This window comes from Heteronotia binoei, chromosome 1, assembly GCF_032191835.1.
Source record: "Heteronotia binoei isolate CCM8104 ecotype False Entrance Well chromosome 1, APGP_CSIRO_Hbin_v1, whole genome shotgun sequence".
NCBI classification, from domain to species: domain Eukaryota; kingdom Metazoa; phylum Chordata; class Lepidosauria; order Squamata; family Gekkonidae; genus Heteronotia; species Heteronotia binoei.
This window is the reverse complement of record NC_083223.1, coordinates 208,768,039-208,795,352: the sequence shown is the minus strand read 5'-3', so window position 1 is coordinate 208,795,352 and position 27,314 is coordinate 208,768,039. Positions and strand designations below refer to the sequence as shown.

At 42.4% G+C, this 27,314-nt stretch overlaps 1 protein-coding gene across 1 annotated transcript in view; it reads right to left on the bottom strand.

The window, feature by feature from the left end:
* KCNH1 (potassium voltage-gated channel subfamily H member 1) overlaps positions 1-27,314 on the bottom strand; it is a 396,454-nt gene that overhangs the window by 349,630 nt on the left and 19,510 nt on the right. The window contains exons 2-3 of the mRNA XM_060247256.1: positions 10,670-10,793; positions 9,285-9,391 (exon numbers count right to left, since the gene is read on the bottom strand). Coding sequence (XP_060103239.1) covers positions 9,285-9,391; positions 10,670-10,793 — 231 coding nt within the window. The remainder of the gene's footprint in view (positions 1-9,284; positions 9,392-10,669; positions 10,794-27,314) is intronic.

The following is a 27,314-nucleotide window of genomic DNA, read 5'->3' as shown; positions in this document are numbered from 1 at the left end:
AGCCTTTGTTGATTTCAGCCTTATCTGAATATAGAGACTGTCTCTATCTTGGTCATGCCAACCAAATGGGTCTTGGGACTTAGGCTTTGCACAAGAAGAAGAAGAATTGCAGATTTATACCCCGCCCTTCTCTCTGAACCAGAGACTCAGAGCGGCTTGCAGTCTCCTTTATCTTCTTCCCCCACAACAGACACTCTGTAAGGTGAGTGGGGCTGAGAGAGCTCTCCTAGAAGCTGCCCTTTCAAGGACAGCTCTGAGATAGCTATGGCTAACCCAAGGCCATTCCAGCAGCTGCAAGTGGAGGAGTGGGGAACCAAACCCTGTTCTCCCAGGTAAGAGTCCACATACTTAACCACTATACCAAGCTGGCCCTTTTGTATTTGATTGCTGCTTTAAAATCATATAAAAAGAGTCAGATAATCTATACATCTTATCAAAATAGCTGTCAGGCTGAAGACAACTTGTGTTCTTTAATTGCTTTCCAGTTTTCCAGTACAACAAAGCAAAGCCTTATGATTCTCCTTCAGGGACTGAAATGGAATTCCCCTCCACATCGTAACATGTGCAGTTTTGACCTATTGACCCATTACCAGCTAGCCAGTAAATGGGGCCAGTGGCAGAAAATGCAAAGGCAGCAGTTTGTAAGACACTGATAATAGCATGCTTGAGTGTATCAGCATCTGTAGAGCAGGGGTCCCCAACCCCCGGGCCATGGACCAGTAGTGGTCCATGGCCTGTTAGCAACCGGGCCATGAGTTGTATAATGATTTAATTATATATTACAATGTAGTAATAATAATAAGACGATGACACTGGATTTATATCCTGTCCTTCAAATCACAATCTCCTTTATTTTCCTCCCCCACAACAGACACCCTGTGAGTTAGGCGGGGCTAAGAGAGCTTTTACAGCAGCTGCCATTTGAAGGACAGCTCTGCAAGAGCTATGGCTAACCCAAGGCCATTCCAGCAGCTGCAAGTGGAGGAGTGGGGAACCAAACCCGGTTCTCCCAGATAAGAGTCCACATACTTAACCACTACACCAAACTGGCCCTTTTGTATTTGATTGCTGCTTTAAAAACATATAAAAAGAGTCAGATAATCTATACATCTTATCAAAATAGCTGTCAGGCTGAAGACAACTTGTGTTCTTTAATCGCTTTTCAGTTTTCCAGTACAACAGAGCAAAGCCTTATGATTCTCTTTCAGGGACTGAAATGGAATTCCCCTCCACATCGTAACATGTGCAGTTTTGACCTATTGACCCTTTACCAGCTAGCCAGTAAATGGGGCCAGTGGCAGAAAATGTAGAGGCAGCAACTTGTAAGACACTGATAATAGCATGCTTGAGTCTATCAAAATCACTGCACTCTGTAAAGCAGGGGTCCCCAACCCCCGGGCCATGGACCAGTACCCGTCCGTGGCCTATTAGCAACCGGGCCGTGAGTTGTATAATTATTTAATTATATATTACAATGTAGTAATAATAATAAGACGACACTGGATTTGTATCCTGTCCTCTACTCCAAATCACAATCTCCTTTATTTTCCTCCCCCACAACAGACACCCTGTGAGGTAGGTGGGGCTAAGAGAGCTCTTACAGCAGCTGCCATTTGAAGCACAGCTCTGTGAGAGCTATGGCTAACCCAAGGCCATTCCAGCAGCTGCAAGTGGAGGAGTGGGGAATCAAACCTGGTTCTCCAAGATAAGAGTCCACACACTTAACCACCACACCAAAATAAAGTGCACAATTGTATCATCCCGAATGGGGCCCCCCTCATGCTGGTCCATGGAAAAACTGGTCCCTGGTGCCAAAAAGGTCGGGGACCACTGCTGTAGAAAGATCAGCCCGTGAAGCCTTGCAACTAGTTGTGTTCTCTCTCCACGTACTCTGCCTGCCAAGATGGAGTAGTTAGTCATAGCTGGACTTTCCTATGTGTTTATTTTAAAGACAGTAGGATGCAGGAGACTTTGTCTGCTTACATTTGCAAACTTTATACCAGCAATGTGACTTACTTAACTCATAATAATCACGAGTTTGCTTATGAATGATGCTAGAACTATGCTCGAGGTTGACTGTAGAAATATGCTTTATGCTTGGCTATCTTCTGTAATTGTGTAACTATATTCTGAAATTGTACTAATGTTTTCTAATTGCTTTGCCCTCTGTCTATATTTTCAGCCCTCTGTCTAAAGGAGAAGCTTGGAGTCTAATACAGTTTATCTGTAAGGTCTTGAAACTTATTAGTGTGTATGTATTAGCCTTCTGAAAGTTCTTTGTGTTTGGGTTACTGAAGGTACATTGAGGTGTACATAAGTAATCCCACGACAAATGGCTGAATTTTGGTTACACTGTAATTTAAGCTAATCTTTGAAACTCTCTCAATCAGTATTACACTATTCATTTTTAATGCTGTCACTCTGCATGCTTGCAGGAGCTGCAGAATTTGCTATGGATTAATTCATAAGCAAACTCAATCTCTGTGATTATGATGAGTTAAGTAAGTCACTGGTATAAAGTCTGCAAATGCAAGCAGACAAAGTCTCCTGCATCCTACTGCCTTTAAGATAAACACACAAGAAAGTCCAGCTATGACTAACTGCTCCATCTTGGCAGGCAGAGTACGCGGAGAGAGAACACAACTAGTTGCAAGGCTTCACGGGCTGATCTCTCTACAGAGTGCAGTGATGCTAATAGACTCAAGTATGTTATTATCAATGTCTTACAAGCTGCTGCCTCTGCATTTTCTGCCACTGGCCCCATTTACTGGCTAGCTGGTAAAGGGTCAATAGGTCAAAACTGCACATGTTACGATGTGGAGGGGAATTCCATTTCAGTCCCTGAAAGAGAATCATAAGGCTTTGCTTTGTTGTACTGGAAAACTGGAAAGCGATTAAAGAACACAAGTTGTCTTCAGCCTGACAGCTATTTTGATAAGATTTATAGATTATCTGACTCTTTTTATATGTTTTTAAAGCAGCAATCAAATACTAAAGGAAAGATAGGGATATCTCATGGATTTCCTTATACTTTTTCCTTCTCAAAATAAGTTCTTGGGATAAATTGTAGGATTAGATTAAAGCTAAATGTACACTTGTTTATTTTATTTATCATTAGCCAACCTTTTCATCCATGTGGGTGCTCAAAAATTCTTATAATAACGACATATAAATACAAACAAAGGTCCAAAACATACAAAAATGAAACCAGTCCAGCCAGTGCACAGCACAATCCGATTATTCAAACTATCATAACATCATCTATTCAGCTTTCATGTTTACTAACTCCCAAAACATGCTACAACATGATGCCTTGTTGACGGGAAGGAGCTGCACCTTTGAGATCTAGAATATGATTCAGGGCCTCTAACTCCATTTAGAAAGATATTCCACAGTTCTTGGTGCCACTGGTGAAAAAGCCTTGTCACATATTTCTACCCCGTTTCCTTGCTGTTTATTTGATCCACTAGGGCAGGGGTCCCCAATCCTCGGGCCGTGCACCAGTACTGATCCTTGGCCTATTAGCAACCAGGCCTTAGAGAGAGGCAGAGGTGCTACACTTCCTCTTTTGCCCACCCAGGGAAGGCAGAGGAGGCAGAGCAGCTATGCTGCCCCTTCTGCCCACCCAGGATCCAGGCAGACAAAAGAGGCAGTGAAGCCTTGCTCCAAAGGACCACCTCTTTCATCCGCCTGCATCCTGGGTGGGTGGAAGGGGCAGTGCAGCAGTGACCTTCACCTACCCCTCATTTAAAGACCCCCCATAGGGGCAGGGATAGGGTGGGGGGCAATCTGGGGTGGCAAAAACCACAGCACCCCCCACTGGTCCATGGAAAAATTGTCTTCCACGAAACCAGTCCCTGGTGCCAAAAAGGTTGGGAGCCACTGAGCTAGGGTGAGTGGATAGTCTGTGTCTTATAGATATTTGAAGCACACTAAAAGTTAACTGGCAGCACATTGCTGCTCCGGTATGCCCTCACTGTTCCCCATTCTGTGCTTTGCAATAGTCTTTAATAATGTATCTAGCAAAAGAAAAGTATGCCCTTCTAAAAACTGGTAAAGTCTAGAAAACAATAACAGGACTCCTGTGCTGAATGCCCAGAGTTTTTGGATGCAGATAGTGCACACTTAAATTTAGGATTAAAAATAATGTATTCTCCCATTATGAATTGCCAAAACCAAAATGACTGAACAAAGCTTATTTTATTCAGCTGATGTTCCTGGCCAAAGACTGGCCTTGACTGCTTTGTGCTCCAGGACTGCTTCAAGCAGAATCCTGTCTAATAAGAAGTAGTACCTCAGGCTGTACTATAACATACAAACTGAAAATAAATAAAAAATGGCAATCAGATTAATGAGACATTACTTGATTTTTGTAAGGAGATATTAATCCTTTGGATACTAACAAAGGATCTAATAGGCCAAACCCAAAACTTCTAGTCAGTGACACGTGTGAGGTAAACCTGATTTTCTCTCATGGCCACTCAGTGGCAGTCCCTATAAATCTATTTATGATGGAGGACTGAGTCAGACCCTCCTCCCATCAGGTGCTGTTCAGGTAAGTGATCTCTCGTCTGTGTTTCAGGAACATTGGGGTCTCTTGGATTCTCCACTAGATCAATTATAGTAAATAAATTTCACTACAAGCCTGCCCAGATGTGAAATGGTATACTATAACCTGATCTCATCAGATCTTGGAAACTAAGCTGGGTCAATACTTGGATGAGAAACCACCAAGGTAGGCTTTGCTGAGGAAGGCAATGGAAAGCTGCCTCTGATTAATCACTTGCCTTGAAAACCCGATGACAGATCACCATAAGTCAGCTGCAACTTCATCTTTACACACACACACACACAAATAAGCTTGCCCACCACTATGGATCTTTCCCTAGAATGTCCAGGCACATATGGAGTATGCTACAGTGCACTGTTCATTCACCAAGATGACAGTGAAGCCCAAAGGGCTTGGTTAGTACTACTGAATTAACTTTATATCCTAGCATGTTTTGACAGAGAAGTCAGTGTAGAAAGGATTGTGTGAATTGTGTGATATTTGAGGAACACTGTTTTAGGCCAAAAGGAGTATTCTGCATCCTGGCAATATACAATGAGCTTTTATTTTACATACCATTTGCATTTTTAAGGATGCCTTTCTGGAAAATGAAGAGGAGAAAGAAGCATTCTGTTTTCAGTTACAGAAATTCTCAGACTGAATGCCTGTTTCTAGTCCTTCTAGTTTTCCAACTTCAGCACACCAATTCTACTTGTTTCTGAGAGGATAGTATTAAAATTGTCTGTTAAAAGCACCATTGAGGACAAAGATGGAGACTAAACTGTATGCCCAGATTGCTGTTTTGCTGGACCATGAGTAAAGGCGAACACCCTGGAAGTGTCTCATAACACTGATTGCCTTTTACTCATGGTCAATCAAAATAGCCATGACTGAGCTTCAGTGCAATCCAGCATTAGCCAAAACAGTTCCCCTCCACAACCCAGATATGCTCACATTTGAGTAAGTCAATCTACTTTACCTGTGTGTTTGTGTTTATTTTAACTGGAGATTAGTTTTCACTGAATTAGTTACTTTGTCATCTTAATTGAATCCAAATAGTTTTTATTGTTGTTAATGGGTCCAGAGCAGGCTTCAGCTGCAAAAGCAGGAAGAAAACCCAGCAAGCCCACACCAGGGAAGTCTTTTTCTCTCTCCCCCTCTCCCCTGCCCCCCCCCAATTTCCCAACACCCCACCACCCAAAATTTTCTACCTATGCCCCTGGCCTAGAGCAATTATCTATAGTAATAATTCTCTCATTGCCATGGCCAAATCAAGGATAGCCATTGGCTAATATTTCCAGAACAAACTATTAACCCATCACGTCTGTCACCCCCTCTGGCCTCACATTGGCTGATTCTGCTCTCCCCCCACCTACTTAGGCCCAGGAATGTTGAACAAACTGCCAGAAGCAGTCTTATCTCAGAGAGAGACACATCTCTGATGCTTCTCTGTGTCCTTTCTGTCAACCAGCCTCAGAAAGGGCTGCAGATCTACTGCGGCCTCATAAAAGGCCTCTCAGCACACCCAGTTTCTGAAAGCTGCAGAAATAGCCAAAGAGGCCTGGCCCTGCTGGGAGTGTTTCCTGCCACCTGGAAAGTGCTGCCAGAGGCTGTTGCTAGGCAACACAGGCTGTTGGTCAGCAAAGGGGGAGGCCTCAGGTGAATAGAATGGCATACAGTCCACCCTCCAAAGCATAGGCTTGCCAGTCCTCAGTTGGGGTCAGAGGATCCTCAGGTTTGGAGGCCCTCCCCCTGTTTCAGGGTCATCAGAAAGTGGCGGGAGGATGTCTGCTGGGCACTCCATTATTCCCTATGGAGATCGATTACCATAGGGTATAATGGAGAATTGATCCACAGGTATCTGGGGCTGGAGGGGCTGCTTTTTGAGATAGAGGCATTGCATTTTCAGCATAGCATCCAGTACCTCTCCCCAAAATACCCTCCAAGTTTCAAAAAGATTGGACCAAGGGGTCCAATTCTATGAGCCCCAAAAGAAGGTGTCCCTATCCTTCATTATTTCCAGTGGAGGGAAAACATTTAAAAGTGTGTAGTCCCTTTAAATGTGATGTTCAGAACTTCCTTTGGAGTTCAGTCATGCTTGTCACAACCTTGCCCCTGGTTCCACCCCTTCCCCCCCCCCCAAGTCTCCAGTCTTCATCCCCAAAGTCTCCTGTAGGCTTCCCAAATCCCCCGCCTGGGCGGGGGCCCCCCGATTTGGAGCCTCCTCCCCCCACTCCCCAAAAATCCGGAAAGCGGGGGGGGAGGGGGGAATGGCGGCCCTTCCCACCCTGCCCCGATCCCAGCAGCTTCTCCTTGCCCTTACCTTCCCACCCAGCCCCGATCGCAGCAGCCTTTCTTCCATTTTCCCAGGCTGCTTCCGGACCCCCAGTCAGCTGGCTGGCTGGCAGGGGGGGGAGAGGGGAAGCCCCGCCCAGCCTGCAAAGGGCCATGTGCCTTTGCACCTCCAGAGGCTTGACTTGAAAGGCTTCAATGGTGTGTCTGTTGCTGTGAAGAAGCTGGCAGCAACTGGTGAGTAGAGAGGCCAATCTCCTGCTTCAGACTCGCCAGAAATGGGGGGGGGGGGGGGAGAGGGAAACATCTTCATTATTCCCTATGTGGAGATCGATTCTCATAGGGTATAATGGGGAATTGATCTGGAGGTTTCGAGGGCTCTGGGGGAGCTGTTTTTTGAGGTAGAGGCACCAAATTTTCAATATAGTATCTAGTGCCTCTCCCCAAAGTACCCCCCCAAGTTTCAAAACGATTGGACCAGGGGGTCCAATTCTATGAGCCCCAAAAGAAGGTGCCCCTATCCTTCATTATTTCCTATGGAAGGAAGACATTTAAAAAGGTGCTGTCCCTTTAAATGTGATGGCCAGAACTCTCTTGGAGTTCTATTATGCTTGTCACACCCTTGCTCCTGGCTCTGCCCCCAATGTCTCCTGGCTTCACCCCCAAAGTCTCCTGCCTCCACCCCCAAAGTCCCCAGATATTTCTTGAATTGGACTTGGCAACCCTACAAAGCCGTGATTTTCTCCAGGATGGGGAGAGAAATGTGTTGTCTGTAGTTCAGTTGTGATCCCAGGAGAGCTTATGGCTCCACCTGGAGGTTGGCTACACTAGGCCTGGCAGCACCCTCTGGGTTCCTTGATGCTACCAGCCATTTCCTCCCAGGGAACCACTGTTGCCAATCTCTAGGTGAGGGGTGGAGATCAGTCATAACTGCTCTCCATATGACAGACATCAGCTCCCCTGGAGGTGGGGGGCAGAGTGAATGCCTTCACTTGGGTGGATGAGTGGGTGGGAAGACAGCAAGGCTGGGGGGGCACTAACTCAAAGCCCTTTAGTGATATCTTTTCAGTTTGGTGGAAAGTTCCTAAGATATCACTACAGGCCTCTGAGGGAGAGGCCTTTCCTTTGGGGGAACCACTGTTGCCAGTCTCCAGGTGAGGGCTGGAGATCACTCAGAATTACAATTGCTCTCTAGATGGCAGAGAACAGCTCCCCTTGAGATGAGAGGGAGTCAGTGCCTTCACTTGGGTGGGTGGGAAGACAGCAAGAGTGACAGGCACTTGCCCAAAGCTCTTTCTAGAGCCTGCTGTGTTTTTCTTCACAACAGGCCTTACTCCTTGTATTGAAATAATCTGTGAAGTGCATATGACTCAACCATTTTGCATTGCAAAGAGCAAAGCAGAAGCCTGAGTCCAAGCAAGTGGTTAATGAGGGCATGCTCATAATGCCTGGAAGTTCATGGAAATATTGTTGTCTCTCAGGGCTGCTTTTCCTCCAGCATGGAAATCACTTGAGCATAGGAAGCAGCATATGACTACAAGATAAAATACTACATGAATGATTGCCACAGCAGTCCACATGAAGCCTGCATGTTAATTCACACTCAATGGGGCTTGTAAGAATGTCATTTCTGAAACTTTGTATCAGAAAATCCCAGTGGCTTTTGTTTCCAGGGAACACTACCCTGACACCAGCTCTCCATGGTCTCAGGCACAGAAAAATCTTTTCCAGCCGCTGTTCCCTGAGATCCATTAATGAGAGATTGCGGGGTTGAAATTAGGACTTTCTGTGCGCATACTGTATGCTCTACTACTGAGACACACATTTGACCAGGGGTCCCTATTGCACAGTTCTGTATAAAGCCACATGCAGTTCTATTTTTAAAAAAACTTCTGCAATTCTGAAACAGTAGTCAATCAAAATGTCAATAGAAACAGAAAAGGGCACATGCTTAACATTTCTAGCACTGTTGTTATATCCCCAACACCTCCAAAATTCTGCAACTACTTCTGTCCTCTTCTCAGTTTTCCTTAGAAAACTGGGGTGAGGAGAGAGAATTGAGGTGTTTGGTAAACTGGCTTGGTGAGGTACAAGGTCATAAAGTGTGTTAGTCTGGTGCATGTAAGTCCATCAACAAAGGCATTCCAGTAAACACTATGATATTAAAACCTTCTATAAAAGAAATACATTTACTGCAACCACTGCTTTCAATTTCCACTCACTGTATATCACTAGTAGTAACCCTATTCCTGTATTCCAAGTAAAGGTATCATATCATTCTCATAATTCACTCCACTGGAAGCCTATCAATGACCAATGATTTTTTTTAATGAAAAAGCAGGCCATTCCTGTAACAGTGTTGTTTTGTCAGATGTTTCCTTGCCTATTTGCATTTCTATTCTGACTGTGCCTTATTGAAAAATGAATGGAAGAGTTAACTTACTGTTTTTTTTATACATCAAGATTTCAAAGGAGTTAATCTCGTAGTTCTCAAATGTTTGTCGAACTTTGTCAATGGTTTCTTTGTCTGTCAGCTCTCCATACATAAAACTGTAAAGTATATGAAAAGACATTCAAAATAAGACACAGGACAGCCACAGAATGGAGTTCAAACTGGTTTAAAGTACTCTTCGCACATGCCACTTAAAGCCAATTTTACCCCTCTCCCACAAATAAAAATACAGTTTTAAATGTGCTTGTTTCTGAACTGACAAATGGCTACGCAGGAACATTGATTTACAGTTGTGTTTCAGTCTTTCAGCATTTTACAATGTACATGTGATTTTGGCCTTACTAGAATTTACACACCTTGAGAATAGGTCTAGTTTATTAATAATAATCATTTTCCCTGAAGAGGAGCCTTCTTGAAATATATCTGGATGTAGGACTTTCTAATAAATCTTGCCTTGCACAATTTTCTCTCTTTTTCTTTTGCCTACCCACCTCTCTCTTGCACAATTTTCTCTCTCTTTTTCTTTTGCACATACCCCCAATCCACGATTGCAAAGCCTTAGGGCCGGTCGTATGCTCCCCCAACCTCAAAGAGGCCCCCAACCAAGCCACCCGGACTGCCAAGCCTCTAGGCAGCCCAATTGAGGACCCCCCTCTATAGCTGATATCTCGGGGTGCTTGCCAGTTTAAAATCCTTTTAACCCATGCTTTTCCCACCTTCCCAGTCAGGGCCTAACCAGTGACACCAGGCCTATTTATGCTGCACCCCTATGACCATGTGGAGCAGGTGAAAAAAGGTCCCCTCTATGGCCAGTCAGAGTGAGGCCCAAAAATTCCTGCTCAGCCCCATAACTGGTGACTAGCTAATCTCACATGGTCTTATCAAGAGGATGGGCGGGTGTGAAGCTAGCTCCAGGAAAGACTGATCCAGTGATGGCATCTGCTGCCTTACCTGGCCAGCCAGTCACCTCCCGGATTGGCTAGATCTCCTGCGCCATAGCTGAATAGGCTCATCCCACCCCTCGTGGTTTCATTTGAGGAAATGGGGGTGCTCAATCTCCGTGGCTGCTACATGGCACCCACCATTTTTTTAGTGCTTTAAACATCATTCCCACTTCCTAGGAAATCTTACTGTGGAATCAATATTCTTCCCATGTTGTTTCCTATTATCAAGCATAGTGAGTTTGCATACCCAACATTCTATACCACCTTTGGTCCAGAAGCCATCCTGGATTTTCATGCATAGACGGCAACTGATAGGTTCAGCCAATGAGACAGTAACCCCCATAGTGGGATGAAAAGATTGCTTTATTTTGCTTCAGCATGACCACTGAAATATTACACATTATTTAACAAAGTAAATCTACACTGAATTACCTGCAGGTGCTGCTTTTTTGCATAACTTCTGCTCTGTGGTATCCTGAGAGCTTGCAAAATCCATCATTGCTGTATACAATAGGCCAATCCACTATCTGGGCATTACCCAGGACAAAATTTGTATCTGTTTAAAACAATACATTAGTTAGACAAACAGCTTGGTGGCACATTACTCAGTCATACATCAGGAAAAAACCCACTGGTATCAAGAAGTCCCCCATGCTGACAGGCTTTCACACATCTCAAAAAGTTAGATTTCTGCTTACTGGCTTTTTGAGGTGGAGGTCTGGGAGCATTGATATGGGTATTAAGGCTAGGGTGGGAGAGAGATGACAATCTGGCCACCAGTTCAAATCATGGTAGAAACGACAACTGGGAAATAACCACATGTAGCTGCCATCACCCCCTCAGCTCAATGCTTGTCCTTATTCAACTGCTCTTCACGCATCCCAGAGAGGATACCAGCAGTAGCCATTTTACCACACATCCTACCTCACCTATGCAAGAGATTTGTGGTAAATCCAGTAAGCTGAAAGCAATGGGAGAAAAGGAAGACCAAACATGAGGTGGATTAGCTCAATAAAGTAAGACACAGCCCTCAGTTTGCAAGACCTGAGCAAAGCTGTTAACAACAGGACATTTTTGAGGGTGTTGATTCATAGGGTTGTCACACATCAGAAGTGACTTGATGGCACTTTACACACACACCATTCAGAATCTAGAGACTGAGATGATAATGCCAGAATTGCTCTAAGAGGTGGCAAGAGAATTGGACTCATGTGATAGAAAGTTAGATGTTGAGTGGGGCAAATGAACACAAATTGAACATAACACAACATTCAGAAAACAGTGGGGGACACTATAAGCTCTCTGGACATACTATTACAGACCTGAAAGTCATTGCTCTATGAAAAAACACTAAAGGAAAATGTGAAAAGTGCTGAATTAGAATTCATTGTAAAAAATTACACCCAACCTGGTTTAAACAGAGACATCAATTTCCTTGGTCACTATAGTTTCTAGTGGCTCTACAGCCCTCATTTTAAAAAGAAATGATAATTGACTATTCTTAATATGTTTTATCAGACTATTACCTCTCCCAGGAGTAGTTAATGTTCACTTGAACCATTTATTTATTTGAACCCGAGATCGCCTCTCAAACCTTCCCAATAAGACTTCCCAGTGTGCTTTTCCTTCACGTTCATTTAAAATGAGCTGCGACTCACAAAAGTTTGTAATGAAAAAAATATTGTTAGTTTTTAAGATGCCACCTGTCAGGTTGGCCTGCCATGCTTTTTCTTGTGAACTATGCTGAGTTTAATTTCTCTAGTACTTGTATGTAACCATATATTTTATGTTCTAAGTGGAGACACCAGTGGGGCAGCAAAAGGCCCATTTGGCCTAGGAATGTAGCTGTGACCTTGGAGGTGTGGAGCCTCAGAAGATGCCTTGCGCCTTGAAATACCAACCTCTTTGAGAATCAACAGACCATGGGGGTAGGGATTATGTTAGTCTGTGCTTTTTGATGCCTATAACTGTAACCATTTTACCTCTTGGGTAATTCCTGGCAATGGCTTTCTATCAGAAGGTTCTTGTATCTGACTTTAATAAATCCTAACCATATTCATATGAGCACAGATTTCTTGGATTGATAACTGGAAGTAGCTTATACCACTGGACTTTTTATGTCCTTGGAGGCACTCTCAATTTATGCAGGGCAACAATGATTCTTATTATTCCAGGCCACCCAAGTGCAGACTATGCTCCATAGAACATAGTCCCAAGACCCTCTGCAACCACTGGCCTGACAGGTGGGCAAGATCCCAACTATGCTCAATTTCAAGAATGGCTTAATATTTATAACAAAAATATGTAAGTATGTCATCTTTACACAAGTCTGCAGAGCTAGTCCTCCATAGTTGTATTTTCTCAAAATAAAAAAAGCCACCTACAGCGTGCCTGATGAAATATTTATGGTTGTCATTAGCAATTTTGGCAAATGAAAGACACAAATATGAGAAGCTTTTAAATACTCCTATAAACTTTTTGCCCCAGCCAAGAACACCCTTTTTTCCATATATAGCTTTTGTAATGCAATGAGAATATGGGATTCAATCAAACATATCTTTAGTGATGACATCCACTGGCCAGTTGCATCTACAGCAAAACTATCTTTATATTCCCTTTGGACTAAAATATGACAACAATATAACTGCAGGACATTTTAACTGTTTTGTTTCTCACAGTCTGTGTTAAATCCCTTAGCTTTTGCTTAGCTTATTGCTGCATATTCCAGAACCATTAAAGCACTTTAGCATTTACTATGATTAATTAAGTCAAGCCATTTCTCCTCATTGTTTGCCCACAAACCCAACTCCCCTGAGATTGTTTTCCTATTAACTCTGTATTCTATCTCCTGTAGTTAACTTTAAAAAAAATCACTAAAAATGAACCAGTGCTAACTTTGAATTGTGTTCATTTTTAAACAATCAGGATGCCATTCAATTGGCCTGTTGGTTTCAGGTTATTCACAGTATCTAGGACAGTAACCTTTCTAAGGACATTTATGAGGATAAAATAAAGTAAACCTAAAGATTTATGCATCTAAACACAGATCTAATACTGGTCTATCAAGGTCAGTATTGTCTACTCCGACAGGCACAAACTCTCCAGTGATTCAGCCTGAGGTTTTTCTCCTCCCCATCTACCTGATCCTTTTAATGAGACATGCCGCGGATTAAATCTTGGACCTTCAGTATATAAAGCAGAGGCCTACTGCTGAGTCAAGGCCGCTTGCCCTACTTATTTCTCTGGGGACAGGTGGCTTCTGGCCAAAATATTCACAATTTTTTAAAAACCCTGGATGAATAGTAGTACAAAATATAAAACCCTCAAAATAATCAAAGCTGCTGAAAGGACAGCAGCTTCTGCCTATGTATCAATATGTTAGAGTTAGGCTGTTTTTACTCCCCATGGTTAGTCTTTGAGAGCAGTGGACAGCAAGAAAAGTATTTGTCTCAGAGCCAGTATCCTTTTATAATATTTATTGGCAGTAAAGTACCTTGGAGGGGATTGATTTTTATTTTCATTTTAAAGCCTCCATTTCCAATGTTACATCTTGGCACATAATACTAAATAATGAAATAATACTAAATAATGAAAAATGCATCAGATTCTATGACTGTAAACCAACCCTGGCAGCTTCTATCAATTTTATTTTTAATGGATGAAATTCTATAGCATGAGATTTATATCTCAAAGATATGTCTGAGTATGCCTGAACTGGTCAAGAAATTCCTGAGCTGATATATATTTGAAAGAACTCTATTTTGGAATATTTAATTAAAATAATAATAAAAGCTGAATATATTTTCCCACTTCCCTTTCCTATAGAATTCATACTTTTTTCTCCTTATTCCAAAAAATGCTTCTCCTCTCCTTCATTTTATCCTCAGCAGAAGTCTTTGTAGAAAATTACAGTGAGAACGTGTGACTAGCTATGTTACTAGCGCCAGTGAGCTTCATGGGTTTTTTTAAATTATATTATATTTATATCCGCTCTTCTCTGACAGGCTCAGCATCTGAATGTATTCTGAATGTATTCTAAGTCCTAGTCTGCTACTCTAACTATACCAATTTACTAGGGTTGCCAAGTCCAATTCAAGAAATATCTGGGGATTTGGGGGGTAGAGCCAGAAGACTTTGGGGTGGAGCCAGGAGACATTGGGGGAGGAGCCAGGAACAAGGGTGTGACAAGCATAATTGAACTCCAAGGGAGTTCTGGCCATCACATTTAAAGGGACAGCACACTTTTTAAAATGTCTTCCTTCCATAGGAAATAATGAAGGATAGGGGAACCTTCTTTTGGGGCTCATAGAATTGGACCCCCTGGTCCAATCATTTTGAAACCTGGGGGGCACTTTGGGGAGGGGCACTAGATACTATACGGAAAATTTGGTGCCTCTACCTCAAAAAACAGCTCCCCCAGAGCCCCCAAAACCTCCAGATCAATTTCCCATTATACCCTATGAGAATCGATCTCCACATAGGAAATAATGAAGTGCTCAGCAAACGTTCCCACCCCCACCCCGTTTCTGGCAACTCTGAAGCAAGTGATTGGCATCTCTACTCATGAGTTGCTGCCAACTTCTTCAAAGTAACGCAGACGTACCATCCCAAGAGGAAGCCTTTCAATTAGGGTTGCCAAGTCCAATTCAAGAAATATCTGGGGACTTTGGGGGTGGAGCCAGGAGACTTTGGGGGTGGAGCCAAGATCAAGGCTGTGACAAGCATAACTGAACTCCAAAGGGAGTTCTGGCCATCACATTTAAAGGGATGGCACACCTTTTCAATTCCTTCCTTCCATAGGAATTAATGAAGGATAGGGACTTCTTTTGGGACTCATAGAATTGGACCCCCTGGTCCAATCATTTTGAAACCTGGGGGTTATTTTAGGGAGAGGAACTAGATGCTATACTGAAAATTTGGTGCCTCTACCCCAAATAATAGCCCCCCCAGAGCCCCAGATACCCGTGGATCAATTCTCTATTATTTTCTATGGGAATAAATCTCCATAGGGAATAATAGAGTTCCCAGCAGACATTTTCCTCCCCTCCCCCCGCTTTCTGACGACCCTGAAGTGGGTGGAGGGTCTCCAAACTGGGGGATCCCCTGCCCCCACCTGGGGATTGGCAACCCTACTTTCAATCAGAGACTGAAGCCTCCGGAGGTGGAAAGGCACATGGTCCTCTGGGGGCGGGGCTTCCCCCCGCTGGCCAGCTGACTGGGGGTGGGAAGGTGCCTGGGAAAGCGGAAGAACCCCCACTGGGACCTGGGGATTGGCAAGCCTACAATTTACCCACTGACCACCACACCTGACATCTCCCAAATGACTGAGGCTTTTAACAGTGTGATCCTAAGCTGAGTTCATTTATGTCAATGGGTTTTAAAGGATATGGTTCTGTTTATGACTGTACTGCAGTGAAATTACTCTGTGTGACTGAGTTATTATTATAAATTACTTATGATGGCATGAACCAATAAGATTCAATGGCTGTGGGAGAGCAGGACACATGGAAAAGTACAAAATAATAATAATAATAATAATAAGTTTTTATTTGTATCCCGCCCTCCCTGCCAAGGCAGGCTCAAGGTGGCTCACAAGACATGGTGTGTACCATGATTATAATAATACAGTTCATATAATAAAATGCAATTAATAAATACGGTTAAAAACAGTTACATAAATATTTAAAAACCACAATAAATTAGGGGTGCTACATTACAGTAATATAGGTTGTAAAGAAGGCAAGTGAGGGTGGAACACTTAGCATGCTCAGGTGAAAGATTTTCAACAAGTTTTAGTTGATTGACAGGGAACAGTTGTATGTTGATATTTTGTGTTAAACTAGGGCCTTGCTGGGCTTAGCTCATGACTTTTTTAATTCTCTTCTGTTCAGTAGTTAATGTATTAGGCCTGCCTATAGCAACTGCTGTTAAAACGGATCCACACTTCCCTTTTCCTTTTTTTTTGAATGCTTATTATATATGGTTATTAAATTATTTTATGAAACTTTATTTAACTTGGGCTTGACTCAAGCCATGTGGAAGCTTCAGCCTTCTGCAGAGACTAGTAGCAGTTGTCTAGGCAGGGCCCATAAAATCTATTCTCGGAAGGGAATCTAAATAGGCAGGTGACCCTGCAGTGGTCACAGAGTAGGGTAAGAATTTCCAGGAGGCTCAATCCCAGTACATCAAGCTCAGATAATCTGAGGAGTTACCTAAGATTTCGAGCCTTATAAAATTATGTCTATAGCTTTCTGTACTCAACTCTTCTATCTTAATTTCTTTACCAAGGATGTGTCCCGGAATCTTGTATCTTCTGCCTTCTCTTTCCCATCAAAAGGGCACTCCAGGTGCCACTGCCTCCTTCTCACACAAAGGCAAGGAGGAGGTGGCTAGTGTGCTGATGCCTGAACCACTTTCCTCACAAGGAAGATGGGGTACTGGCTGTTGCTTCCTCTTTGTTGTAAAGATGGCAGTCCAAATGCAATCACCACAGGCAATTCCTACCCTCTTCTTCCTGTGCTGCTGCCACTAAAGGACAAGCCCAGCTTCCTGGTAAGTAGAAAATCTGTTTGCACAAGCCATCTGGTTAGCAAAGCACTTCTTTTTCTGCTTCTGGTCTCAAAACACATGTTCATCTGTATGAAGGTGATCTTACTTCATGGCAGGGGAGTTAAACTACTTGGGTTTTTGTACCCTTATAATTCTTCAGGACCATGAAGCATGTATTTCATTAAATTAAAAACCTAATTTAAAAAATTGATGCCATACAGAAACTCTGAATCATTGAGAGGACAAGAATTCAAGGGTCTGAATTCACAGGTCTAGCTGAAATTCTGGAAGGTGCTCATAGGCAGACTGTGTGATGAAAATGTGTCATAAATCAGTGTGAAACAAGAAAAAAAAACAATACAGGTAATTGAATACCCTTAAATGCAGGACTTTTTTGAGCAGGTACAGGAACGCAGTTCCAGCTGGCTTGGTGTCAGGGGGTGTGACCTAATATGCAAATAAATTTCTGCTGGGCTTTTTCTACAAAAAACCCTATGCCAAACAGTGGTGACATAGGGTTGCCAATCCCCAGGTGGGTGGCAGGGGAGCCCCTAAGGGTTCTGTGATTAAACCAGCCTCCAATATAATCAACAAATTTTCATTGAAATTTATAAAGGAAACATAAACAACCACTTAAATATTGGTCCCAAGAAAGACTGTGCATATTATAATACTTCACCTTATTTTGTCCTTATAAAGGACTGAGCATACTGTATGATTTCACCTTATGTACAATTCACTGCTTTAAGTGGTTGTTTATGTTTCCTTTATAAATTTCAATGAAAAATTGTTGATTATATTGGAGGCTGGTTTAATCACAGAACCCTTAGGAGCTCCCCTGCTAGTCATTTATCTGTGAATCCCCAGGTGGGGGCAGGGGATCCCCCGGTTTGGAGGCCCTCCCCCCGCTTCAGGGTCATCAGAAAGCGGGGGGAGGGGAGGGAAATGTCTGCTGGGAACTCATTTATTCCCTATGGAGATTTATTCCCATAGAAAATCATGGAGAATTGATCCGCGGGTATCTGGGGCTCTGGGGGGGGCTATTTTTGGGGATAGAAGCACCAAATTTTCAGTATAGCATTTAGTGCCTCTCCCCAAAATATCCCCCAAGTTTCAAAAAGATTGGACCAGGGGGTCCAATTCTATGAGCCCCAAAAGAAGGTGCCCCTATCCTTCATTATTTCCTATGGAAGGAAGGCATTGAAAAGGTGTGCCGTCCCTTTAAATGTGATGGCCAGAACTCCCTTTGGAGTTCAATTATGCTTGTCACAGCCTTGATCTTGGCTCCAGCCCTAATGTCTCCTGGCTCCATCCCCAAAGTCTCCTGGCTCCACCCTCAAAGTCCCCAGATATTTCTTAAATTGGACTTGGCAACCCTATGGTGACATCAGGGGTGTGGCCTAATATGCAAATGAGTTCCTGCTGGGATTTTTCTACCAAAAAAGCCCTGCTTTAATGTATTGATTTTAATACAATGAAGAGTAAATGCTAACATAAGGATGTTGGGATATCTGTGAACAAATCTCTTGCATTTTAAAAAACATTCATATCAACTTTTGAGAAGGTATTCACTTCAGGGTTCAAGTGCTAAGTGTCACTGCCATTTGCTGCTGCCCTGGCATCTGTTGTTTGCACCATGAGAGAAAACTTGCAAGTGCCATCCTAGTCAGTTCTATCTACCCACTCTGGGTCTCATGAAACAAACAGCAACTCCAGGCATGAGGGGAAAGGCATAAAGAAAAACAACCCAAACTTTCCACATATCCAGTCCAACTCCCCTCCCAAGGGATATTATTTACACTTAAAAAATCTGTGAGGAGAACCATTCAGAGAAGTTAAAAACAATATGTCTAGTTGGGCCCTCAGTGTCAAGTGCTTGTCAGTCTTCCCCAAAACCTGCAAGAACAATGTAAATTGCATCAGGCTTCCCTCAGGTACAATCCTGTCAGCTCACCTATATCTTTGTAGATAAAAAAATGCAGGAGACTTGTATGCTGAAAATTCTGAGAAGAATTTTGGATATTACTGATGGCCAGGCCTCACAAGCTTTCCCTGTGGCTGTGGACTTTCCTGATAGTATCCTCATTCCTTCTCCCTTTGTGTTAAACAGACAGTTCAGAAATAGAGATATATTTATTCCCACCCCCTACCGCCACCAGATTGTTTCTGTGGAAGCAGCATGGCAGTGGGCAGCAATCATTATAATTTTCCTGTTCCTTCATAGAGTTCAATGTAGGGGGAGATGTGGGTGAAGCTGGCAGGTGGTTGTGGACTTGGGAGGTGGGTGGCAGGGAGGCAGCTAGAAGCGTGAGAGAACGAGGCCCATGACTACAGCTTGTCTTTCAAGCCCTTAATCTCTCTCAAGCAACAACATACATATCTTTCAAATGAAGAGCCAATCTACAACGATTTGGAGAATGAGGTGATAGACTGAAGGGCATGTCTGTCATTTTCCCCCCCAACACTCTATCAAGCAGAAAGCTCAGCTTGGGCAGTAAGGCAGAGTTCCTTACAGTCAGTGCTTTCCTCAGATTTACTTTCATTCCAACCAGGGCTTTTTTTTGAGCAGGAACACACAGGAACACAGTTCCGGCTGGCTAGGTGTCAGGGGTGTGGCCTAATAGGCAAATGAGTTCCTGCTGGGCCTTTTATTTTTAAAAAGCCCTGTGTGAAACAATGGTGACATCAGGGGATGTAGCCTAATTTGCAAATAAGTTCTTGCTGGGCTTTTGCTACCAAAAAAGTCCTGATTCCAACACTGGTTTTTCAACATAGCAAATATGTCACAATAGGCATGAGTTTTAATGCGGCAAAAATAATGAGTGTGCTGGTTTGGAACACATGCCTCAGTCATAGATTCTTATGCTGCAAGACTGCACAAATTGTGACCCACTATGTCCAATGCTGCCTACCAGTTCTTGCTGCCTATCTGGGATTGAAGGACACAAGACATGATTGGGTTATGTGTGGATCAGTTCATCATCATATTTTGCAGAGTTCTTGTTCACTTACCCTCTGTCCTGCATCTGAAATATGCAGACAGCAATACTGGCCCACCACATATGTTTTTAATTTAATCTTAATTTTTTTATCAAACTTTTAAATTTTAAAAAAACTTTGTAAAAAGTGGGTTTTATTGTATACATTTAATGAAACAGTCTGCTGAAATAGTAAATAATTTCTGTCTTTTATGTTTCTAATGCCCAAGGAAATATCTCCAACATTTCCTGCTTTGTGTTGTCTTTCTGCTTTATCCAGATGTAGTATATTGGGGGAAGTAGTCTCAAGTGTCAGAGGAGGAAGTTATTAATTCAGCAGCAAAATTAAACAGACAAAAAAATTTTTTGAAGCAAAATGTTATAATAGGACTTGGCTTTCAAACTCCTCCATTCACATCCAGTACATCATAAACAGTTTGCAGTGTGCAGCACTATTACATTCTAGCTTCTACTGTCTGCTGAAATACTGTAGAGAGAAAAGGGAAATGTGCTCAAAAAAAGCTGTGTGAACAGCTCCCTCTAGTGTTTGGTGTCACATTGCTGCACCCTCCCCCAAAGAAATACCTAAAGCCATGTATTTATTATTAAATTCACATAAACATTTATATTACTAAAATAATCCCCTTTGAAAAACAGAGCTTTCTGGGAGAAAAAGTAGGGCACATGTTTACTACTGTACATAAACCATGTGTGAAAAGTATCAAAGCAACAGAGGCACTTCTGAAAACCTCCTACAGTAATAATCACTGTTGTTTTCTTTTGCTCTTCCTTCCTTAGAAAGGAAGGGCCTTGGTGAGGTTCCCCTGAGTTATTCAGCTATTGTCTAGTCAAGATTAGGAAGGAACATAAAGCAGGTGCTTGAGAAAGCAGATTTTATGGGAGTACCATTCTCTGACTCCATGTTCTCCACATTTCTTTGAAAAACAAGGATGGCTAACTTCTCTGCTCTTAGGACTTCCATCTGGCCAATAGCCAACACTGTAGAACGAAAGTATTCCTTATATCCTGCAGGTACAAGTGGGTGCTATGAACTCATAGGTTTGTCAACAGGCTGGGGGGGGGATGTCCTGTCCCTTTAACAGAGGCTTAATGTGAGAAAAGAGGCAGCTGAAGCTTTTCACAGCATAGAGGTTAAAAAAAAAATCACCTGATAAAGTCCCATGAAGCCTGCATTACAGGACAGGACACTTTTCCTCCAAGCAATGGCAACCCTAGCTCATAGTGAGCATGACTTTAATTCAATTGTACCCTTGAGGGGTAAAAAGACAGAAATTTAAGTATATCATCTATTTACCTAAAATAAAATTATATTTACACAATATGCCAACCCATGACTCTTACTGGTAAATCAGGACTGAGAACTGATGCCTCACAAGCAGAGATCCAAAACTGGTTAAGGCAATATCTTTTATTTATATTGACAACTTCGAAATTATTTATAGTAAACGATCAAGATTCAAATATTGCTATCCCAAGATAACAACTGTCTCTGCAATACAAAAATTCAGGGAGCAGATTAGTGACATGGGATTAATTGAATCACTCACCCACCAAGGAAATAACCAGGCTATTGATTGATTAAAATATTTACCCCTACAAATAAAATTTTACCTCATGAAAAAGAGGTCAAACTCCAGAGCTTCTGATCTTGACAGAGATGCATAACTTTCTTCCAACACAACTCAACCATAAATGTATTGAATGTTCAGAGCTTGAAATGAGTTGAGAACTGTTGTCCCAGGATGTGTGGTGGCATTAACTGGCCCAGAATATTACATTAACAAATATTTCTTCATACAAACATATATTTTACAAATTCATTTCAATTGGAATGAGGCAAACATACAGAGTTGCATATATTCAGACAATCATTTCTTGGAACAATAAAAATATAACTGTTATTCTGGGATGGAAAGTGAGGTGAAGAGTGCTCCAACCCATACTTTGGATATGGAGATACAACATTTTCTCAGCACTCAAAGTGCAGTTTGGTTTCTGGATAAGTCTGAATATCTAACCCTTTCAACCTGGCTGTGGTACAGGAACCGCCTTGGTTGCCCTTATCAATGATCTATGCTAGTCTATGGACAGGGGGGCATATGTCCCTATTGATCATCCTGGATCTTTCAGCAATCTTGGATACCACTAATCATTGCATCCTTTTGGATTGCATGGCCAAGTGTGCCTAGGCAATTCTACTCTTTTTTTGGTTTAGATCTTTTTTTTTAAGAAAGATCTGAGAAGTTGATGCTGGAGGATTTCTATTCAGCTTCTTGGCCTATGAAGTTCCTCAAGGTTCCATCTTATCCCCTATACTATCTAACATCCATATGAGGACACTAGCAGTGATGATCCAGACATTTGGAGCATAATATTATCAGTATGCTGATGGCACACAGCTCTCCTCTCTCCTTTCCATCTGACTTCAAGGAGCCGGCAGAAATACTAAAACAGTGTCCGCAGGGAATGAAGGACTGGATGAGGGTGAATAAATTGAAATCCTGACAAGATGGAAATGCTGTGGCTTGTTAATAAAGCTGATATAGGAATAGGTGTACAGCCTGCTGCAGAGGGGATTACACTCCTCCAGAAGGAACAGATTCACAAGCACAATTGGATGCTTTATTGATGCTGGAAGGGCAGGTGGCAGAAGATGCTGGAGTGCCTTTTTCCACTGTAATGCTGGGTTGCCAGCTGTGGCCATTCCTACAAAAAGTCGATTAAGATGTTGAAGGCACAAATGTCATAGGTACTATCAGACAATCTGACTTCATAAAACTCAGCCACTGGAATACATTGACTCAGGGCCTCTAACACTGTTCTCATGCAAAGTTACTTCAGTCTAAGGCCCCTGATTTCACTGGGCTCAGACTGGACAAACTCTGTGTTGGATAGGGTTGTCAACTCAGGTTGGAAAATACCTGGAGATTTGGGGGCTGGAGCCTGGGGAAGGCAGGGTTCAGGGAGGAGAGGGACCTCAGCAGGATATAATACCATGGAGTCCAGCCTCCAAAACAGCTGTTCTCTCCAGGGAAACTGACCTCTGTAGCTTGGAGATCAGCTGTAATTCCAGGAGATCTCTAGGTGCCACCTGGAGGTTGGCAGCCCTAGCTAAGAGTTGCACTATAAACGACTTAATTAACAGTGTGGAGTCGACTAAGCATGTTTACTAGAAGCCAGCCCAATTTGGTTCAAGAGAATAACTCACAAGAAGTATGGAGAAAGAGAAGAGATTAGATTTATACCCCACCCTTCACTCGGAGTCTCAGAGTGGCTTACAACCCTTCCTCTACCCACAACAGACACCCTGTGAGGTAGGTGGGGTTGAGAGAGCTTTGAGAGAACTGCTTTTGAGAGAACAGCTCCAAGAGAACTATGACTGACCCAAGAGCACCCAGCTGCTGCATGCAGAGAAGTGGGGAATCAAACCTGGTTCTCCAGATTTTAATTTGCCACTCTGAACACTACATTAAACTGACTCACTGGAGCTAAAGCCTTTGATTGTGTGGATCACAACAAACTGTGGCAAGTCCTTAAAGAGATGGGAGTACCAGACCACTTCACATGTCTCCTGAGAAACCTGTATAAGGGTCAAGAAGCAACAGTCAGAATGGGATATGGAACAACTGATTGGTTTAGAATAGGAAAAGGAGTTCGACAAGGATGTATATTGTCACCCTGCTTATTTAATTTATATGCAGAGTACATCATGCGGAATGCTGGCCTGAATGAAGCAGAAGCAGGAATTTAGATTGCCGAGGAAAACATCAACAACCTCAGATATGCAGATGATACCACTCTAATGGCAGAAAGTGAGGAGGACCTAAAGAACCTCTTGTTGAGGGTGAAAGAGGAGAGGACAAAAGTGGGCTTGAAACTCAACATCAAAAAAACTAAGATCATGGCATCCAGCCCCATCACACCATGACAAATAGAAGGGGAAGACATGAAAGTAGTGAAAGACTTCAAATTTCTAGGATCCAAGATCACTGCAGATGGCAACTGTAGCATGAAATTAAAAGACGTTTGCTCCTTGGGAGGACAGCTATGGCAAACCTGGGCAGTATAATAAAAAATAGAGACATCACCCTGCCAACAAAAGTTCATATAGTCAAAGCGATGGTATTCTCAATAGTAATGTATGGCTGTGAGAGCTGGACCATATGGAAGGCCGAGCGCAGAAGAATAGATGCTTTTGAGCTGTGGTGCTGGAGAAGAATCTTGAGAGTCCCTTGGACTGCAAGAAGATCCAATCAGTCAGTCCTAAGGGAAATCAACCCAGACTGTTCCCTGGAAGGTCAGATGCTGAAGCTGAAGCTCAAATACTTTGGCCACCAAATGAGAAGGGAGCACTCCCTGGAGAAAATCCTGATGCTGGGAAAGACAGAAGGCAAAAGAAGAAGGGGACGGCAAAAGATGAGATGGCTGGACAGTGTTCCTGATGTAACAAACACGAATTTGAGCAGACTTCGAAGGATGGTGGAAGACAGGACGGCCTGGCGTGACTTTGTCCATGGAGTCACAAAGAGTCGGACTCGACTGTGCGACTGAACAACAACAAACTGGAGGAAGAGAAGATGCGCAAAGAATGAAAAAGTTGTTTGAATTGAGATTGTGATATCCATAGCCAAAGGTCACAAGGCCAGGCCTTGTTTTTTGCATAACACTATTAAATTAATTTCATAAACTCAGCACTCCTCTTGGGGCTCTACAATTAAATAGTTCCATATTTTGCATACAGTCTGTATCATAAATGATAATGATAGGGTTCTTTGTGGACAGCAATAGCTTATTAATATGCTGCATTGTTTTTGTTGTTTTTATATAGTTTAAATCAGGGAGGGGAGTGAGCAAATTGTTTATGCAACATTACTTTTTTTGACTCCACTACTTTTTGTACCACTACTTTTCAAGGACATTCACTAACTACTCCAACTAATAGGTGTGTCACCATTTATACCAACTGCACTCTCGACGACCACTTGAACAAACTTTATAGTAGCCAAGACGGCAAAAGCTAGGGTTGCCAATCCCCAGTTGGTGGCAGGGGATTCCCCTGTTTCGGAGGCCTTCCCCCCACTTCAGGGTCATCAGAAAATGGGGGGTGGAGAATGTCAGCTGGGTACTCTATTATTTCCTATGGAGACCGATTCCCACAGGGTATAATAGAGAATTGATCTATGGGTATCTGGGGGGCTTTTTTTTTAGATAGATGCACCAAATTTTCAGCATAGCATCTGGTGCCTCTCCTCAAAACACTCCCCCAAGTTTCAAAGGAGTTCAATTCTATGAGCCCCAAAAGAAGGTGCCCCTTTCCTTCATTATTTTCAAATGGAGTGAAGGCATTTAAAAGGCATGCAGTCCCTTTGTGATTGCCAGAACTCCCTTTGGAGTTCAATTGTGCTTGTCACACCTTTGCTCCTGGCTCCACCCCCAAAGTCCCCAGGTATCAACAGAAAATAGGCAGCACTATGACAGGGTGGTTAAAATGAGAAACTTACCTGGATTTCCTGAACACACAAATTCTACTGAAGTGTTTTTCTGGTAAAAAAGTGCAGAGCCAGGGATGTTATACAAAGCAAATGCTGACACAGAGGCAGTATTCAAATAGTTCAGTGCAGGTCCAATACTATCTATATTTGTGCATGGATATGATCAGGAATACAAGGGAAGTTGCTAGTCTTTATTTAAAAGATCATGGAACATGCTTTTGCAGGCCAGAATCAAGGCTGTCCTGGTTTCTCAGCTTAAAAAAATCAACTAGGGGAAAAAACAAAGTAATAACAGCATAATATAGCCTTTAGTAGATCTGAAATAACAAAATTTATTTCAGAAGATATAATATGCATTGGGGCCCAGGTACAAGAAGCATCTGAAAATGGAAAAAAATGTCCAACTAAATATAAAAGCAAAAATATAGTTCAAAGATGGGGTATATTGGCTGTGATCCAATGTATCTATCTGATACATAATTACACATAATTTTGTACAGTGTTTGAAGAAGAGTTGATTTTATATCCACTCTTCACTACCCAAAGGAGTCTCAGAGTGGCTTACAATTGCCTTCCCTTCCTCTCTCCGCAACAGACACCCGGTGAGGTAGGTGGGGCTGAGAGAGTTCTGAGAGAACTGTGACAAGGTCATCCAGCTAGCTTCATGTGAAAGAGTGGAGAATGAAACCCAGTTCTCTAGATTATAGTCCACCACTCTTAACCGCTATACCAAGCTGGTTTAGTTAGCCAAGATTGTGAGCCCTGTTAGGTAGGAAAGCTAGCTATTATTGGAATATGAAAACCTATAAATATGAGAATCTGTATTGACTATCAGCTCCTTCTTAGAAGGGGCTCTTTGTTTTTGTCCTGATTTATTGTGGCAAGAAATAATGAGTGGATTCAAGTAATTGCTCTGCTATATCTGGGTAGACGGATGGTATTATATATATTTTTGTTAGTAAATGAATTTATTTATGTCAAACTTTTATTAGCTGCCTTTCTACCTTATAGAAATTTAAGTTGGCTTACAATATAAACAGCAATGAAACATAATAAAATACACAAAACCACTAATTTAGAATCAAGAATTTAAAACTGCTGGTAAACAAAAGAACTGGAATCTAGCAAATGCTGTCATGAATAAAGCAGTCTTCAGCTGCCTCCTAAAGGTCAAGAGTAAGAGGGCCGACCACAATTTTAAAGGGACAAAGTTACGTTGTAATAAAAAAGACAAAATAGAAGCAAAGATTCTCTAATAGTATATTTGTGTACTGTACCCTCAAATGTACAAAAAATGTTGTTGAGGTATAATTCTTATTAGAAGGTTACTGTTCTAATTAGGAATGCTAACTAGGCCCTAAATCATCTTAAGATCATGCCTATTTCTGAAGCAGGAGTTGATCAGAGTCATCTGGAACAATTTTAATCTGGTAGTTGCATCTTTGTGCTGGAAACATGACCCTGGATTATTTTTTTTAATTGCCAAAGTACCCTGGCACACATGGACACAGTGTTTATTTGTATTCTGCAACAAACAGAAATGGCCCAAACCAATGTAGAGGCTGAAGCCAAGAATCCAGATCCCATCCATTACAGTGAAAATGCATTTCTAATTAACAGTGGACCATATTAAGAAGGATATAGACAACTGGAACGGGTCCAGAGGAGGGCGACGAAGATGGTGAGGGTTCTGGAGACCAAGTCCTATGAGGAAAGGTTGAAGGAGCTGGGGATGTTTAACCTGGAGAGGAGGCGGCTGAGAGGTGATATGATCACCATCTTCAAGTACTTGAAGGGCTGTCATATAGACGATGGTGTGGAATTGATTTCTGTGGCCCTGGAAGGTAGGACCAGAACCAATGGGTTGAAATTAAATCAAAAGAGTTTCCAGCTCAACATTAGGAAGAACCTCCTGACAGTTAGAGCGATTCCTCCGTGGAACAGGCTTCCTCGGGAGGTTGGACTAGTTGACCCTAGAGGTCCCTTCCAACTCTATGATTGTATGTATGTATGTATATTGTGCTTCTTAATGGCATT